Genomic DNA, 17,014 nt, shown 5'->3' on the forward strand with positions numbered 1-17,014 from the left:
GTTTTTCTCCTCGCATTGCTATCTAACTTTCATCATCAGGTAGGTCCATTCAGCATCTAGCTTGTCTCTTTTGGGAGGATCTCTCTAAACTAAATCATTTTACTTACTTACTTTTGGTTGTCTTTGAGCATAAAGCTCTGGCAAGAATCTTTTGATCCATACTTCAATCTTTGTTAAATCCACAAGTCAGAAGGTAAAATGGATCAGCAGAGAGATTTCATGTCTAAAATTGAGTCAACTCTCCTGCACCCTGTATAACCACGGATTTGGAGTTCATAGGGAATTGTTTTGAGGTGCTTATCCAGTGTATTTTTTTCACAGTAAAACTTTATTACATGGCAAAGAATCTAAAAGTAAGAATTCTAAATTAAAAGTAGATGTATATACTAGAAAAATAAACATTTAAATTTGTATAAATCTCTATCTAACTTTACCCAATTTCTTATTAGGAATGAAAGGAAATGACATCTTTTAATTATTATGAAATTAGCACATTGCACCTTCATTGTATTCTTAATTCACACGCTGGTTGGTCCAATAACACTTAATGACACAGCCACATGTCCAATTTTGCAAGAAGGATGTGAATGCACTCACAAGTTTAATGGACAGCTTAAGATTGTTTGCCGTGATGTTGAGGTTGTTTCTTTATCGAATTTATCAAGCAATGTTAGCTTTGACATGTAAGTATCTTCTCTTGGTTCTCTGGTTCTTAGCAATGACATAGTGTCCTCCAGGGTTTGTTCCCCGCAACAAATTCCTGATTTTTTTAAATCTACCCCCTCTTTTTTTCCTACCTATGACTTTTTAGTTTTTTAGTTTCCCCCTTCTTTTTTGCTTTCCCCCAGAAAATTCTGAAAATATCAGTTCCCCCATATACCCGCATAAATTTCTCAAATTTCAACCTGGCACAAACGTAAAATTTTGCTGCAAAAGGAATACTAGACAAAATAGAACGAAAATTGGTTAATTTTTCAATGATTATCTAATCTGATCTAATCACGTGATATCATGTGGACTGACCTTGGTTGCTGAGATAAAATTGAAGTGATTTCATACTCCCCCCCCCAACAAATTTGCCAACTATCGATGTTTCCCCCCTCTTTTTTTTCCCTCCTTCACTATTCAAATTTTCATTTTCCCCCCTCACCCATTCAAAATTGGAAAATTGGTCCCCCCCCTTTATAAAGGGGGGTGGGGAGGACACTATGAATGATCACATTATCATTAACATTTAGGAAGAAATAAGAAAAAAATCAAGATTTCAGGTTGTATACATGTTTGCTCAAAATTTTCCCTTGTCTCAAATGAAACATCTGGCCCCTAGAATATGTTTTCAAGCTATCTTTTATCTACCTAATGCCTTAACACTACGCCATTATATATCACCCATTATAGAAATTACAATTACCATAGTTTTCTGTTGCCTACGATAATGTTATGGAAATTATTAATGAAAATAGATGCTATATTCTTAGATCATTTAATGTAAGGCTTTAATAATGATTTTTACTGTATTTTATAACGAGGATTTTTCATATGCGAGTTACGAGTTACAAGTGACGAGTTACGAGTTGCATTTAGAACCACGAGTTGCGAGTTACTTTTTACGAGTTACGAGTTGCATTTTAACAAAATAAAATCGTGAGTTACGAGTCGCGAGTTACAAGTTGCATTTTAACACACAAAATTCGCGAGTTGCAAATCAAAAGTGCGAGTTGCAAATTGAAGGTGCGAGTTGCATATTAAAAGTGCGAGTTGCGTATTAAAAGTGCGAGTTGTGAATTAAAAGTTCGAGTTGCAAATTAAAATCAAGTCTGAGACTGTTATCTTAAATAATAACAGCACAAAAAAAAGCTGAACCCAAAGGAAAGCATGAAAAACTCAGCCAAACTGTTTACGTTTTGTGACTAAAGTTGTGAAACCACTCAAATCACACATTTTTCGCTCATTTTTGTATAAACACAAAACAGAGCATTACATAACTTTAAGTTTTGAAAGGAAATGCGCGTATTTCTTCATATAGAGAAACATCTTTAATGTTGCTTTTAATAACGTGGACGTTACCTGTCATTTTCAAGAAAAATTGACACTTTTTGACAAAATTATTGACAAGCTACTTAAGTGTGATACCTGCAAGCTTTATTACATCAAATATTTTAATTGTACAGAATGAGATGCCTTTGATATAAATAGATAAATATTGTGAAGAGGCAAACTTTGGGATGGACAGTTTTAGAATTCTAATCAATTCTAATCAATTATTCTACTGTCCTTATGTTGATAAAATCACTTACAGTATTTTTATGAAATAATGATCTGATGGTCAAATATAAAGCTTCTTTAATCAATTCCAGCAAAGGTTTTGTCCTGGGGGGGGGTATTAATCTTGCCGACCGACAGGGATGCTCCGCTGAGGTTTCCAAAGATGACCCTACATGGGACTCTTTTTTAAAAAAATTTTGCCGAAATTTGAGAAAAAAGTGACCCTGATTGGGACTAAGAATCCAAAATTTTCTAAAATTTTTTACTTTTCCCCAAAATTTTTCAAAAAAGGCACTCTACGAGGGACTGATTTGGGGTTTTGTCACTTATAAATTTGATGCTGATAACACAAAAGGATAGAAATGGACACCCTTTTCAAGCTTCAATAGCTTTCAAATGGCTGTTCTACAATCATGTTAAAAATATATTGAGAAATTAGCTTATTTCCTTGTTTTTAAAAATTTGGAGTTCGGGCGAGATTTTGGGCCATCTCTTAAATTTAATCGGATATTTCAATTTGGAATGGGTTTAGAGATTTCCAGGCTATATTCTTCATTTTTGAACTATTGGATCCTCAGATCCTAAAGTCTTAAATCTAGCATTAAAACTCTATCCTTCCAACCTAGAGCACTTAGAACCTTAGAGCACTTCCAAATCGTTTTTAGTTTTGAAAATTCGTGGGAATTTCCCTTGTTTCTAAAATATTACGACCATGATTGTACACGTTTTGCATGTGATCTTATAATTACTGTAGGTGAAACAACCCCTTAGAGCCATCATTCTCAACCTGTTACCAACCTTGTTACCCACTATTACCCCGTGTTACCCCATGTTACCCTTTTTAGTAACAACGCATCCGAACCTATTACCCCCGCCCAGGAGCACTTTTCTCTACAGTTCTTTACACTCATGCAATGTACAGAATGTAAATACTTTTTGTACATTTTTTTTCTTTCTCCACCAAATATTTGCACTTTTTATGTATAACAGTGAGCAGCAATAATCATTTAATCATTTAAAAAATATCTTTCCTTTTATCAATAGAAATTTCATTCTTACTGACTTTTCGATTTGTAACACACACACACTTTTCGATTTGCAACATGCACTTTTAATATGCAACTCGCACTTTTAATATGCAACTCGCAAATTTTGTGAGTTAAAATGCAACTCGTAACTCGTAACTCGTAACTCACGATTTTGTTTTGTTAAAATGCAACTCGTGACTCGTAAAAAGTAACTCTCAACTTGTGGTTCTAAATGCAACTCGTAACTCGTAACTCGCAACTCGTATATTATCATATCACTTTATAACTAGTCATCCATGACTCCAAAAAAAGTGACTTGTTATATCTTACTATACTAAATGAGTTTATGAAAAATGTCTGTAACGCTAGCCCAGTAACATATGTTAAGGTTTCTAAAATTTGAACGCCGCGGCTGGAAAACCTATCCACCTTCGATACAAAAAGTCTCGCGCTAAGTTTGACAAGCGTAGAAAACTCGGATTAGAGAAGACTCTACACTGCTATTTGTAAACGAAAAAAGTTCTGACGTCAATTTCATGAAAAAGTACTGCGACGTCACAAAGTTTCAAATAAAAAGGTGTGGCATTTTTGTTGCACGATTTCGAATTATTTTATATCAACACACGCAACAAAATCCAACATTATTGTTTGATGATTAAACTTTGTCTAAAATTATTTAAAAAGGTTTCAATGTTGGTTGCATTGCATATGCGCCGGTCTTAAGCTATCCGCATGCGAAGCCAACAAACGGGAAAACCTTCAGTGCTCAGTCGCAAAGCGCGAGCCTCTCCTTCACAAGTAAGGCTTTTTCTTCCCTAGAAGCAACCCTCTCACCACCTCAGACACCTTTGGGCGTCTGCAACGACGGGTACCCTCGATAATTTTGACAGGGTCACTATGGCATTTCATGGAACACAAACTTCCGTTATCTTAAAAAGACATATCATCGAGGCTTACAGACACAAAATTTTGACTAATGTAGAAAGTTTAGAAGTATAATTTTTATTATTGTATTTGGCATTTTAAGCCAAAACGAGGTCAGGAATTAACCCACATTATAGTATTTTAAAGGCTTTTGATGCGCAAGCAAAACCGTTAACCGGCGTTTACGACGACGGGAACCGTCTAGTTAACTCTGTTTTAAATGGTTCTCTCTTACTCCATTTTAGAATCATAAAATCGGACAAATTGAAATCAATCAATGCATCAAGCTTTCCACATCCAAATGTCATTAGGAAGTTGTAAGAATTTGCTATCAAATTGAATCATGGTTCTAGGTTTTTCCCGTTTTCAAAAGAAATTACCTGACATTTTTCAGAACTCATGAAACATGTAGAGAATATATAAATTTGCTTTAGGAACTAGCTCACAAGGCTTTTGAAAACTATTCAATTATGTCCAATGTTATTCTTATCATTCAACAATGCAAGGCAATAGACCTTATCAGAGTTTCCCTCGAGGAATTCCTAAGAGATTTCTATTGTAATCTTCCGAAACAATCCCACAATGCATTGTTTTTTTAGAAAAATAAAAAACTTTGATAAGGTCTATTGTTTGATGAAGTGGCTTTTTCTAGCATTAGACCAGCGTCCGAGATTCAAAAAAGGCCTTAAAAATGGTTTTCGTAGGGCACCCCTTAGATCAGGGCAAACTTTTGATATTTTGCTGCTAATAGGGTGTAGAATTGACAAAAAAAATTTGCCCTTCGAATCTCCTGCAGTTTTCAAGTGAATCGGTTTTTAGTTAATAGATAGAACTTATCAAGGGTCTCCCCTTCACTAACGGTTTTTTCGAAGTCTGAAAATCAAATATCTGAGACTACCAACATATTTTGCGTGAACAGTAGATAAAGAAAATGGGGTTATTTGTTACGTTTCGACAACCTGGTGCCGAGAAATGGCATTTTTAAGGCGAAAAATCAACGTTTTTGGCGTTTTCTGATGACGTCAGCATTTTCCTAGGAGCATTTTCAGAAAAGATCATTCCCACTGCTGGATAGCCCTGAATTAGTAGTATCCAAAAATGGTATGGTTTGTCAACTTTTAATGTATAGATCTCGAGATAATTCATTTTTAAGGTGGATAAATATGCTGAAGAACTGCTGACTCAGCAAAAAATATTGATAATTTTCAATATTTAAACCAAAATATCTCGAGATATAGACATCGAAAGTTAACAAACCATACCATTTTTTGATAATACTAATTCAGGGCTATCCAGTTGTGGGAATGATTTTTTCTGAAAATGCTCCTAGGAAAATGCTGACGTCATAGGAAAACGCCAAAAGTGTCGCTTTTTTGCCTAAAAAATGCCATTTCTCGGCACCAGGTTGTCGAAACGTAACAAATAACCCCATTTTCTTTATCCCCTTTTTCACACTGAATCTGTTGGTAGTCTCAGATATTTGATTTTCAGACTTCGAAAAAACCGTTAGTAAAGGGGGACCCTTGATAAGTTCTATCGATTAACTAAAAATCGATTCACTCAAAAACTGCAGGAGATTCGAAGGGCTAGTTTTTTTTGTCAATTCTACACCCTATTAGAAGCATAATATCAAAAATTTGCCCTGATCTAAGGGATGCCCTACGAAGTGACACAATCCATTGCCTCGGCCGCTGGTCTACATCTGTTTGATTGAATCCCATGATATTTCATTAACATTTTAGAGTTCTAAGGGACAATTCCATCAAGACCATAGAAAAAGGAACATTTGAAGGATTCAATGCTTTGGTAAAACTGTAAGACATTATTTTATTTTGAATATTATCCTATTTTTACTTTAGCTTAATTTTCTCTGATATCTTATCTTTTTTGAAGTTATCATCCCTTATTAAAAGGAACCTTTTCTTTGGTACAGGTTTTGTTGATTTAGCATTGAACATTACAATTTGGGATAATTTGTTTTATATTTATAGGGATTTATCAAACAACCATCTAGTTGAGATCATATCAAGTACATTTCGTGGGCTTTCACTCTCCAACCTCACAGAATTGTAAGTATTTTATTTTACGTAAGTGATAATACTTTTGACTTCTACTAATTGCTCTACTACTGTGGGTGGGATATGAATTTATATTGGCATTTTTCAACTCAAATTAGTGTAACAGATTACAAGTTCAATCATAGGCTATTAAATCAAATAAAACTGTCTGTAAATTGCAAGCCAAGCAATGCCAAACCATAGGATTTGTAAACTGTATTGTCTTGTAACTGTAGGAAATCTTTAAAATCTTTTTTGTTTTAAAATTTTTAGAAAACTTGGATCCAACAGAATCCTCCAAGTTTCAAAAACAGCTTTTGCAGACCTCAATATTGAATTACTGTAAGTCTACTTTGAATAATAAAGCTTTTTGTAATATCTTCTCCTAAAAAGGTGTTTTTCACACACCAGTTTTGTCGGCTGAAACAAATCCTTAAAAGATGTCTGTGGATGGTTCACTGGTTTAATAAAAATTTGGGATATTTTAAATTTAAGATTTCCCACTCTCGGATATCTAATAGCCGGGTCGGGGGTTGGAATAATAGGGGTTGGAAAAAATCTTAAAATTTAATAAGTGCGGCGAAATTAGCAGAACAGCAGAATTAGGGTGAAAGAGGAAATTTTGAAAAATATTTTCCCACAAAAAAGAGGGGTGGGGGATGTTGGAATAAGAAAATTTTTGAAATATTAATTAGCAGGGGATGCTTATTTAGGTACCCGTGAGTACTGACAAATTTCACCTGAAGCTATTTTTTGTCTGACAGCTGAATCTTCACAAAAGTTTTTCTGTTAATTCTTTTTTTTCAGTGATTTGAGCAACCAAAAAGACGCAAAAAATAATGATGCACGCTTAATCTCTTATTCTGATTTTTTGTCATTCTCATTCGTCAAAAGAGTGTAAGTTTGTGTGAGTTTGCTAGAAGATAGGAGATGAATCCACATTTAAATACTTGGATCTTTATATATTACAACATTAGATTATGGATTGCCTTTGTATGATGTTGCCAACAACCAAAATTTAAACTGACTTCACATAATATTTTTGGGAGAATTGTTTGTCTATAAGAGAGTTTTATGTACAAAGTGTTTGTGATAACAACGTAATACTTGTTTACAATTATGGTTATTTTTCTAGAGATCTTAGTGGCAACCGACTGTTATGTGATTGTAATATGCAATGGCTTCCAAAATGGGCTGCTATTGACACAAATGAAGTTTCTAATCCGTCAAGATGCTTTTATCCAGCTCAATTGGAGGGTGCTCTGTTAAGTGGTTTTGATGACACCTGGGATTGTGGTAAGGACTTTTTCCCCATAAGAAAAGAAAAGTAAATGTTAACTTTTTGAAAGATTGACTGCAAACTTCTTTCAGATCTAGATCTAGTCGTTAGAAACCCTGGATGGTTTGTTGCTCATTTGGCTGAAAGCGATTGTTTACGTAAACGTTTCTACGGCAACGAGAATTTAGGCTGCAGAAAATTTATGCTAGCCTGTGTCCAGAATGTTGTTATGTTGTTTACACTGCACATCCAGATCTAGTCTTTAATTATGTTTAAGTGGTAGCTTTTACTATATCATAGTGTCCTCTCCACCCTTTATAAAGGGGGAAACCAATTTTCCAATTTTGAATGGGTGAGGGGGGGGGGGTGAAAATTTGAATAGTAAAGGGGAAAAAAAAGAGGGGGGAAACATCGATAGTTGGCAAATTTGGTGGGGGAAGTGTGAAATCACTTAAACTTTATCTCAGCAACCAAGGTCAGTCTACATGATATCATGTGATTAGATCATGATTGAAAAATTAACCAATTTTTGTTCTATTTTGTCTAGTATTCCTTTTGCAGCAAAATTTTACGTTTGTGTCAGGTTAAAATTTGAGAAATTTATACGGGTATAAGGGGGAACTGATATTTTCAGGATTTTCTGGGGGAAAGCAAAAAAGAGAGGGGAAACTAAAAAACCAAAAAGTCATAGGGGGGGGGGGAAAGAGGGGGAGATTTAAAAAAATCAAGAATTTGGTGGGGGGAACAAACTCTGTGGAGGACACTATGTATATGGTTGCTTAAGTAAGCAATGTGGAAATTTTACATTTTAACCATTTTTAAAACCTGCATCTTAATTTATATATTAAAAGTTAATAGTCTATTTAACTTTTTTAAATTTGTGTTTCTATTACATTATTTGTTTTCTACGAAGTGCAGTAGTCAACTTTTTTGGTTGGACACTCTTTTGCAAATCGAGAAGAATCGAGATATGAGTCTTACAAAGACAATGGAATAGAATATTTCTTGAACGATGATAGAAAATCAATATTTTCATCATGTTCTCTTTCTCAAGGAAAATCTGTACAGATTTGTGAATTTTAAATTGAATAAAAATAGACCTTTTCATAATTTACATCACTTGCCTCGTTTTGAAATTATGGCCATGGTGATTAACTCCAAGCGGATTTTATTAAAACTGCTTCCTATTCATAAAAAATCATTTAATGAAGCATAATCACCATGGTAATTGTTTGAATACGAGGCAAGTGATGTTCGTGACATAATTTATGAAAAGGTCTATAGCATGTAACAGATGCATGAAACCTAAGAAATAATATTATGCCTCGTTGGAAGGATGATTCAATAAGGGTTATTTTAAAATTGTTTTTGTTCACATACTTCTATTGTAATTTCGTGATTTCTTGTTTTTTTTAATTTTTAGCTAAATACAAAGCAGATTTCACTATTCCAGAATTTCACCTTTACCCATACAAAGATCAAGTTATGTTTGAAAATGATAACATTGAATATCATTGTTACACTACCTGGATGGAGTTCTCCTCCATCATTTGGTTGAGCAATGGCCAAGCCATCCCATCGAATGAAGCAAATGTCACAATATCTGCAGCTATCGATTTGACTACTGGCTCTCTAAGCAGTACTCTGACTATTGACAAGTAAAACATCTATCTATATATCTTCTATATGTTCGATTTTTATATCTATTATTTTCTTTAAGAGTCAGAAAAACCAAGAAAGTTTTCCATTTCTTCTTCGAATAAAGAAACAATTCGTGTGAACTAGCTTGAAAGCAAAACACCATGGATTAGATTAGATCTATGTTTGCCAGGGTCTCTACGGGACCTTAAAAACCTTGAAAACCTTGAAATTGGACTAAGCAACCTTGAAAACCTTGAAATTGGACTAAGCAACCTTGAAAACCTTGAAAGTGAATGTAATGGGAAAGAATTCCTTGAAAACCTTGCTTGATTGTGACAGTACAGTTGTCTTGTTTTGACTTGGGTCCTTACTGAAGTTTCGGTCTATGCTAAATCTCTAAGAATTGTTTCTAGACCAAATACTGGTAGTAACATCTCTTGCACCTTGTCAACAAGTCATATCCTATTATTTAAGTCGATTTGAGTTCTGAAAAACCTTGAAAATACCCAATAGGTCCAAAAAACCTTGAAAAAACACTAAAAGTTCGCCAAAAAAGCCTTGAAAACCTTGAAAATGCCAACAGGGTTTCTACGGAATCTTTGTCGCCATTTACCCTTTTCAATCTTATACTTTCAAGCTAAAGATAACTTCACATGTCTAAAATATTTATTTAATTATATTATTATTAAAGATTATCAAAGAAGTTTCATGGCAACATCACATGCAAGGCTGATGTCTGGAATTCTGGGGTTGATCAACGCTCCAGAAATGTAATAATCATATCAAGCAGCCAAAAAACTTGTCCATCAAATACGTCTAAAACTGACAGAGGAAATATCTTTTGGCCTATGTCATTGAGCGGAGCTCAAGTTAAGTCAAACTGTCCCTTTGGAAGTCTTGTAAAAAACACCTTTGCAACAAGAGATTGTGGTGCATCTGGATGGAGCAAGTTTGACGTAAACGAATGCTTGTTTAGTGACCTAACTACACAGAAACTTCAATTACTTTATGCTGTAAGTCAAGTTTTTTATTTTCTTCGTGATTGCTATGGGTATGGCTTTGTAAATATATTAAAAAAAGCCTAAGTGAGTTACAATTTTAACATCCATATCCCTAAACAATGCCATCATTATGAAACTTCAATTTTCCCAATATTTTTTGTTTCAAATGCGCTTTACAGGGTCCAACTAAGAAAAGTTTTGGTTTTGGTTTTCTTTATTCTGGTAGGAGTTAAAAAACAGGGTGGCTTGGGTTGCAGCGCTCCTAGGTCATAGCCATAGCAACAATAGTATACAGGACCGAAAAAACCGCTCGATCTTATACGATACCAGTGGCACTTCATGGGTTTAAGCGATGTCCTACCATGATGTGGAAAGCGTTTGATTTTCATGAGAACTTGGAGCTAAATATTAAGTTACAATATTTGCTAACTTTAGCAAATATTGTAACTTAATATTTAGCTCCAAGTTTGGCCATTGCAATACTGAATGGTAAAATTATCCTCGTCGTTTATTTTTTAGGTATTTCCCCTTTGTACTCTACTTACACTACAAACTAACACGTTTCTTGATATTCCAAACAGTATGTTGATAAATCAAATTGTCTGTCTCAAAAGTATGTCAACGCTTTACTTTTTCTACAATTTCTCTGCACCAATTTATGCCATGTTAAAACACAATTGGAAAGATATTATTATAGATATTGTTTTTATTTTTTTCATCTTCTTTCTCTTCTTCAGTTTCCCATTTTATAGCAGTCTTCAACCTTTGATAAATCTCCTTGAGAATATCTTTCCAACGGTTTATAAATTTTTGACACGGCGTAAATGGTTGCTGAGAAAGTGTTAAAAAGTGTCCTCAGACTTTGAAGAACATTCGTTTTACTTTTCCACCTCAGAAAAGTCGGTTGCACTCCTTCGCAGAGTTACAGAATATGGCGCCAATATTTAACACACAATTCGCCGATGATCTACACACGATCAAAACCAAATATGATTTGTATTTCTTCTGCAAGATCTTGGACGATATCAGAATCACCTACAAAGGAATTGATGGGACAAGGGTATTGCATTAAATTTTTGGACCTACCTTGGAGGTCCTATAAATTAACCCAAGTTCGTCCGTCCGTCCGTCTGTCCGTCCGTCTGTTACCAGCTTTTCTCAGGATTGGCTCATTAGTTTTTTCTGATTTTTGGCACAATGATGCAAAATGGCAATGCCCAAAATGTGACGGAGTCCGATTTTCGGAAAAAAAATTTTTCCGGCCGAAAATGCCGGATATATCCCGGAAAAACTGGTTTTTTGGCACTTTCTCAAGATCTTATCATTAGTATTTTCTGATTTTTTGCTCAAAGATGCGTATTAACAATGCCCAAAACATGGTCAAGTCCGATTTTTGAGAAAAAATTTTTTCCGGCCGAAAATGCCTGAAATATGTCGGAAATCGCCGTTTTGCTGGATTTTCATTGGACTTTTTCCTTATAATTGGTTGTTTTTTCATTCAAAAACATTATTAATAGCAATGCCCACCATTAAGTATGTTTCAATTTTCAATAAAATTGATTTTTGAAGCCGGAACTATTCAAAAATCGCCGGAACAACCTGATTTTGCCGGAAAGACAGTATTTCTTTAATTTTTCGAGCTGTACTTTATATTTTTTTATGAAATTTTGCACACTGATGCAAAATGACAATACCTAAAATGTGACGGAGCCCGATTTTCGAAAAACATTTTTTCCGGCCGAAAATGCCGGAAATATGCCGGAAATCGCCGTTTTGCTGGATTTTCATTGGACTTTTTCCTTATAATTGGTTGTTTTTTACATTCAAAAACATTAGTAATAGCAATGCCCACCATTAAGTATGTTTCAATTTTCAATAAAATTGATTTTTGAAGCCGGAACTATTCAAAAATCGCCGGAACAACCTGATTTCGCTGGAAAGACAGTATTTCTTGAATTTTTCGAGCTGTACTTATATTTTTTTATTAAATTTTGCACACTGATGCAAAATGACAATACCTAAAATGTGACGGAGCCCGATTTTCGAAAAACATTTTTTTCCGGCCGAAAATGCCGGAAATATGCCGGAAAAACCGGTTTTTGACAATTTTCTCGAATTTTCATCCTAATTTTTCTCTGATTTTTTGCAGAATGATGCGTATTCACAATGCTCAAAAAATGACCGAGCCGGATATTTCCGTTTTTGCAGATTTTCGTTGGATTTTTTCGTTTTATGTCTTTGTTTTTTTTCAAACAAAAACATTTATTTATAAGAATGTCCAAAGCATGGTTCAATTTTCAATAAAACTGATTTTGGTACAGGAACTTTCTAAAAATCGCCAGAACAGCCGAGAAACGCCGGATTTCATTAATTTCTCGAGTTGTTCTTGTTCTTTATTTTTTTATATTTTGACCAGCTATGTCCTATGTGTTTCATTGTTTCAATGTTCATTGATTAGTTTGATAACCAGGTAGGTCCATAAAAGTATCACTTGTTTGTTGTTTTTTCATGCTTGACCATCTTGTTTTAGCAAAGGATATTGTTATTTCACCAAATTGAGCTTTTTGATTGACCTTCGGACTACAGTTTGTTGTTCAATGTACTTATTTTGTCAAACTGAAAGGGACATTGACAAATCTCTCTTATCATTTATGGAAGATTATTTTATTCGAGATAAGGAGCAATCTAATTTGCAATTCTTTTTTCAAGGAGTTTTCCTCCCATCAATATATTTTTCTTTCAAATTTTATTTGGTATTTATCATTTTATAGGAATGCGAAAGATAAGATAAGATAAGGATAATAATCGAGATGAGGAGCAATCTAATTTTCAAGTGTTTTTCGAGAAGTTAGTAAGTAAGTCTGCGACCGCAGTCGGAGGCGACCCGAAGGTTCCTCTTTCGATAGCTATCTACCCGAAGGTAGGGAAGGTGCCACTCTTTCTCCCTGGATTGCTCCACTTATCTTTGATCCTTCTCTTAATTGCTGAGCATCAAGCAGAGAGGCATCAAGTACCATTTTGAGAATCTTTGGTATGACCCGGCTGGGGGTTGAACCCACAACCTTGCGAGCCGTAGCCGGATGCTCTACCACTGCAATACGGTCGCTGAGTTAATTCCTCCTACTATTAATTTTTACAAAATTTTCTTCAGTACTCATTGTTTTATTGGAATGCAATTGGAGCACTGGCTGAACAACATACTTCGCTGACATCGATGAGTGAGAAAGTTTATGGGCACACAGCTATGTGGAGGTATTGTCTTTTGTTTGTACCGAAATCGCATGCCAAAATAGGTCATCCTTCAGGAAAATATAGTAAATTCTTTTAAGAACGAAAACTCTGAAACTTAAAATTGAAAAGCAAAAAGTGGCATAAAGCTTGACTTTTAGACAATGATATTCGTATCTCTTAAGAAAGCTATTTTTAAACTCTTTCCATAAGGGCGATCTTTAAAATGTTGTTCCTGATTCATGAAGACCATTCTTCTAAATTGATAGTTTCAAATTTTATTATGTTTTAGATTCCGAAAGCTTCTAGAAGATTATATTGAAGATCAGATTCAACTAGAAACGTATCGTAAACGATATTATTTTCATGATCACCACGGTCTCACTGCATCAGCTTACACCCTAACCACCTCGTCCATCGGTAACGAACTTCACTGCTATTTGACTGTTGAAGGGAAAGTTGCTGTAACTTGTTATCCAAGTATTGATTACAAAGCCAATAAGGTAAAATATCCTGTATTTAATAAGGGATATTGTATAGGAAGGTAACGAACTTATTTCGGGTGCCAATACCGGAAAAAATCAGGAAATCGTCGTCGTTTCTTTCGAAGGCTTTTTTCTTACTATTCCACTTATGTTCATGCCAAAACAATCATAATAGAAATGTCGAAGATTAAGCGCGGTCTGATTTTTCAATAAAACTGAGTTTTTGAGCCCGAATTTTACAAATATCGCCGGAACAGCTATTACCGACATAGGTTCCCTAAGACTTGTCGCTTGACAATTATAGACAGCGAAAAGAAAAATTAAAAAGAATCATAGTGTCCCCCCTCTTTCCCCTTTAAAAATGCCAGGGGGGGCAAAAATCTTTTTGAAAATCAAGGGGGAGGCAAAAATTAGATGCGAGTTGGAACCTGAATTTTTAAAAATCTCAAAGGGGCAACAAACCCACTAAGGACACTATGTATCAAATAAAATTAAAGAAAACTGACTGTAAAGATTAAACAACATTCTCACCTACCACCACACAGGCTGCAACTATTCTTATGACCCTTGACGTGGGACGTGATGTTAAAGTATACAAACTGACGTTACTTTCGTTTTCCACTGCATCTTTCTTCCAAACTCCACCGAAACAATCCAAAGCTGATATTGATGGTGGTGAAAATGAACAAGAACGTTGGACTACATCCTCTATCATGGGCCTCAAATTTACTGGTAAGTCACGTGTCAAACCTTTCGGAAATAATTTTTGAGTGCATAATTGCTGTTATCCTAAATAAGTTTGAGTTTAATGAACCAGTGATATTCATATTGGAAGTCTATCGTGGCTTGGATCAAGAGATTTGGCCAATATTGCTGTTAACATTCCGTTTTTCTCTAGTTTGTAGCACATACAGTCGACTCTCACTAATTCGAACCTCTAATATTCAAATCTTTCTGTAATTCGAACTAGAACTTAAGTCCCCTCAGCTCAAAGAAGTTTTAAATGCTCTCTATGATTCGAATCTTTCTGTAATTAGAAGAACATTCTTAGTCCCTTCAAGATCGAATAAGAGAGAGGCAACTGTAAATGTATCCGCCTTTTGCAACACAAGTTGAAAGATAAATAGATAACTCGTGACGAAAGATTTCTACACCATGTCTACAGGTATAATCTTGCGGGGAAATATTCTCTTTGCTTGAAAAAAAAATCCGTTCTTTAAACAGCACTGAAATTCCAAGGCTTACACTTTTGTTAGAGAATTATATAATCAACAATAATCACAAGCAACAAACAGAAATATTTATTCTTTTAAACTTTTCTTTCTCGTAGCTCAACTAAATGACGGAAGCGAAACACGGTCTATTCGAGTTTTACGAATGGCTTTCATCAAAAGCGCTTTCGTAAGAACAATCATCTTCAATTCCACATTCCATTTCCTTGCAATTCTCCAGCTCTAATCTTCATTGTGAAAGACATTCAGAGTTTTATTTAGAATTTCTTCTTGATTACTTTTAAATTCTGATGTTCTATCTATCTGTATTTAGACCATGTTCGCACGCGACGGTTCCGTTTTGCTACGAAAAACGAAATGAAGCCATTCTATTGGTTACATTCATGTATTACGTCACTTCTAACCAATAGAATGGCTTCATTCCGCTTCGGAGCGAGACGGAACCGTCACGTGCGAACATGGTCTAAGACTCATAAGCATAACATTAAATTCTAAGTATCTCTTATATTTTATTTTACTGACAGAATCTTGACAATCCACGTTTTGTCTACTGGTCCAATATCGATAGTAAGTTTTTTATTTGTCTGGCGCCATACTTACTCTTCCAAACCACTTTCACAAAGCTCACACGAGTAAAGCATTCTTTTTCGAGGTTAACAGTCTACTTAGGAGCACGGTTAGAATCGTTGGAAACTTTTCTAATATTTTGTATTCTTTGTATCTTCTGGGATTGATGTTATTTTCGTTTGCCTCTTGTGAAAACTCTGAAAAAAAGTTTTAATATGACGTTGGAAGCTTTTAATTCATAGCTAAATTTCTACTAGTTTAGCCTTCCTTTTGCATGCTGTAAAACGGTCAAAATCATCTCTTTTCAGACCTTGTATCGTTCTCTTGTTTGTCTAATTTTTTTCCGAATACACTTATTGACCATTGAGACTCAAAAGAGATGTGTCCAGCAGGGCTAAATAATGCATGTATAATGCAAGAAATCAATTATACCTGTGGTATCATTTGTCCTTTGTAAAATTGAACCCAGTCCCCTTTCAATCAGTTTTTAGTGCAAAGGTGCACACAATCATTTCGAAATATTTTTTGCGACCCTAAGTTAAACTTGTACGTCCAACACTTCTTTTCTCTGTTCAGGTCAATGGAAAACATCCAGTTTTTGTGTCAAAGCGTTCCGTTCTCAAAGAAACGCGTCCAGTTTTCGGTGCCATAACCTTGAAGCTGGAAACATGACCTATCTGGCTGTCCTCACGGTATCTTGTTTAACTTTTAATCATTTTTCTTTAGCTCATTCATATGATACATATCATACATATCATTCATAAGATACATATCTTGATGTTAAATTCGTTTTTTATAAGAACAAGAATTTATAAGAACATAAGGGACCAAAAATATGAAGAACAAAGTTAAGATGGATGTTCTTATTAAAAAATTCTCTAAAAAACCTTTAGAGAAAGGAGGAGCTTCCTTTTGATAGCTGACAACTTTCTCCAAGATCAATAAAATAGAGGATTTCAATAAGGTTAGGGAGCTCGAAAAAATCGAAAATGAACAGGCGAAAGTAGACAGCCCCGTTGGTAATAGATAATCACGCTCACAATCACCGTTTTCCCACCTTCATTTCAGAAAAAACCGTTACCGACAATATTGACGGCCAACTTATTGGAGCCTATTGTTTACGTTGGTGCTTCTCTGGTTTGTGTTCTATTGATTCTGACCTTGGGAATCTTCATATATTTCAGTTATGTCAGGTAAGATAACGGTATCAATCGATTGACTCTATCCCGAACGCCTGAGCGGATTGGGCTATTCCAGAATTGTCTGTACCCCCCCATGCTGAGGAGGTGTGACGTCTAGGGTGGTCA

The 17,014-nt window shown here is 34.9% G+C and overlaps 1 protein-coding gene and 1 long non-coding RNA gene across 2 annotated transcripts; both read left to right on the forward strand.

Annotated features, from left to right (window-relative positions):
• Positions 1 to 425: 425 nt before the first annotated feature.
• LOC136814057 (adhesion G protein-coupled receptor A3-like) lies at positions 426 to 15,501 on the forward strand. The gene is made up of 15 exons (XM_067070554.1): positions 426 to 683; positions 4,463 to 4,534; positions 5,960 to 6,031; positions 6,209 to 6,286; positions 6,548 to 6,616; positions 7,082 to 7,171; positions 7,410 to 7,570; positions 8,977 to 9,211; positions 9,886 to 10,207; positions 11,091 to 11,255; positions 13,347 to 13,447; positions 13,716 to 13,926; positions 14,454 to 14,640; positions 15,239 to 15,309; positions 15,454 to 15,501. The coding sequence occupies exons 1-15, from the start codon at positions 481 to 483 to the stop codon at positions 15,499 to 15,501; spliced, it is 2,085 nt and encodes a 694-aa protein (XP_066926655.1). The 5' UTR covers positions 426 to 480.
• Positions 15,502 to 15,645: 144 nt separating this feature from the next.
• On the forward strand, positions 15,646 to 16,899 carry LOC136814080 (uncharacterized). The gene is made up of 3 exons (XR_010847596.1): positions 15,646 to 15,707; positions 16,284 to 16,399; positions 16,776 to 16,899. It is a non-coding gene; the product is annotated as an uncharacterized lncRNA (long non-coding RNA).
• The last annotated feature ends 115 nt before the right edge of the window (positions 16,900 to 17,014 follow it).

This window comes from Clytia hemisphaerica, unplaced genomic scaffold (assembly GCF_902728285.1).
Source record: "Clytia hemisphaerica strain Z4C2 unplaced genomic scaffold, Clytia hemisphaerica genome assembly, whole genome shotgun sequence".
Classification (NCBI taxonomy): domain Eukaryota; kingdom Metazoa; phylum Cnidaria; class Hydrozoa; order Leptothecata; family Clytiidae; genus Clytia; species Clytia hemisphaerica.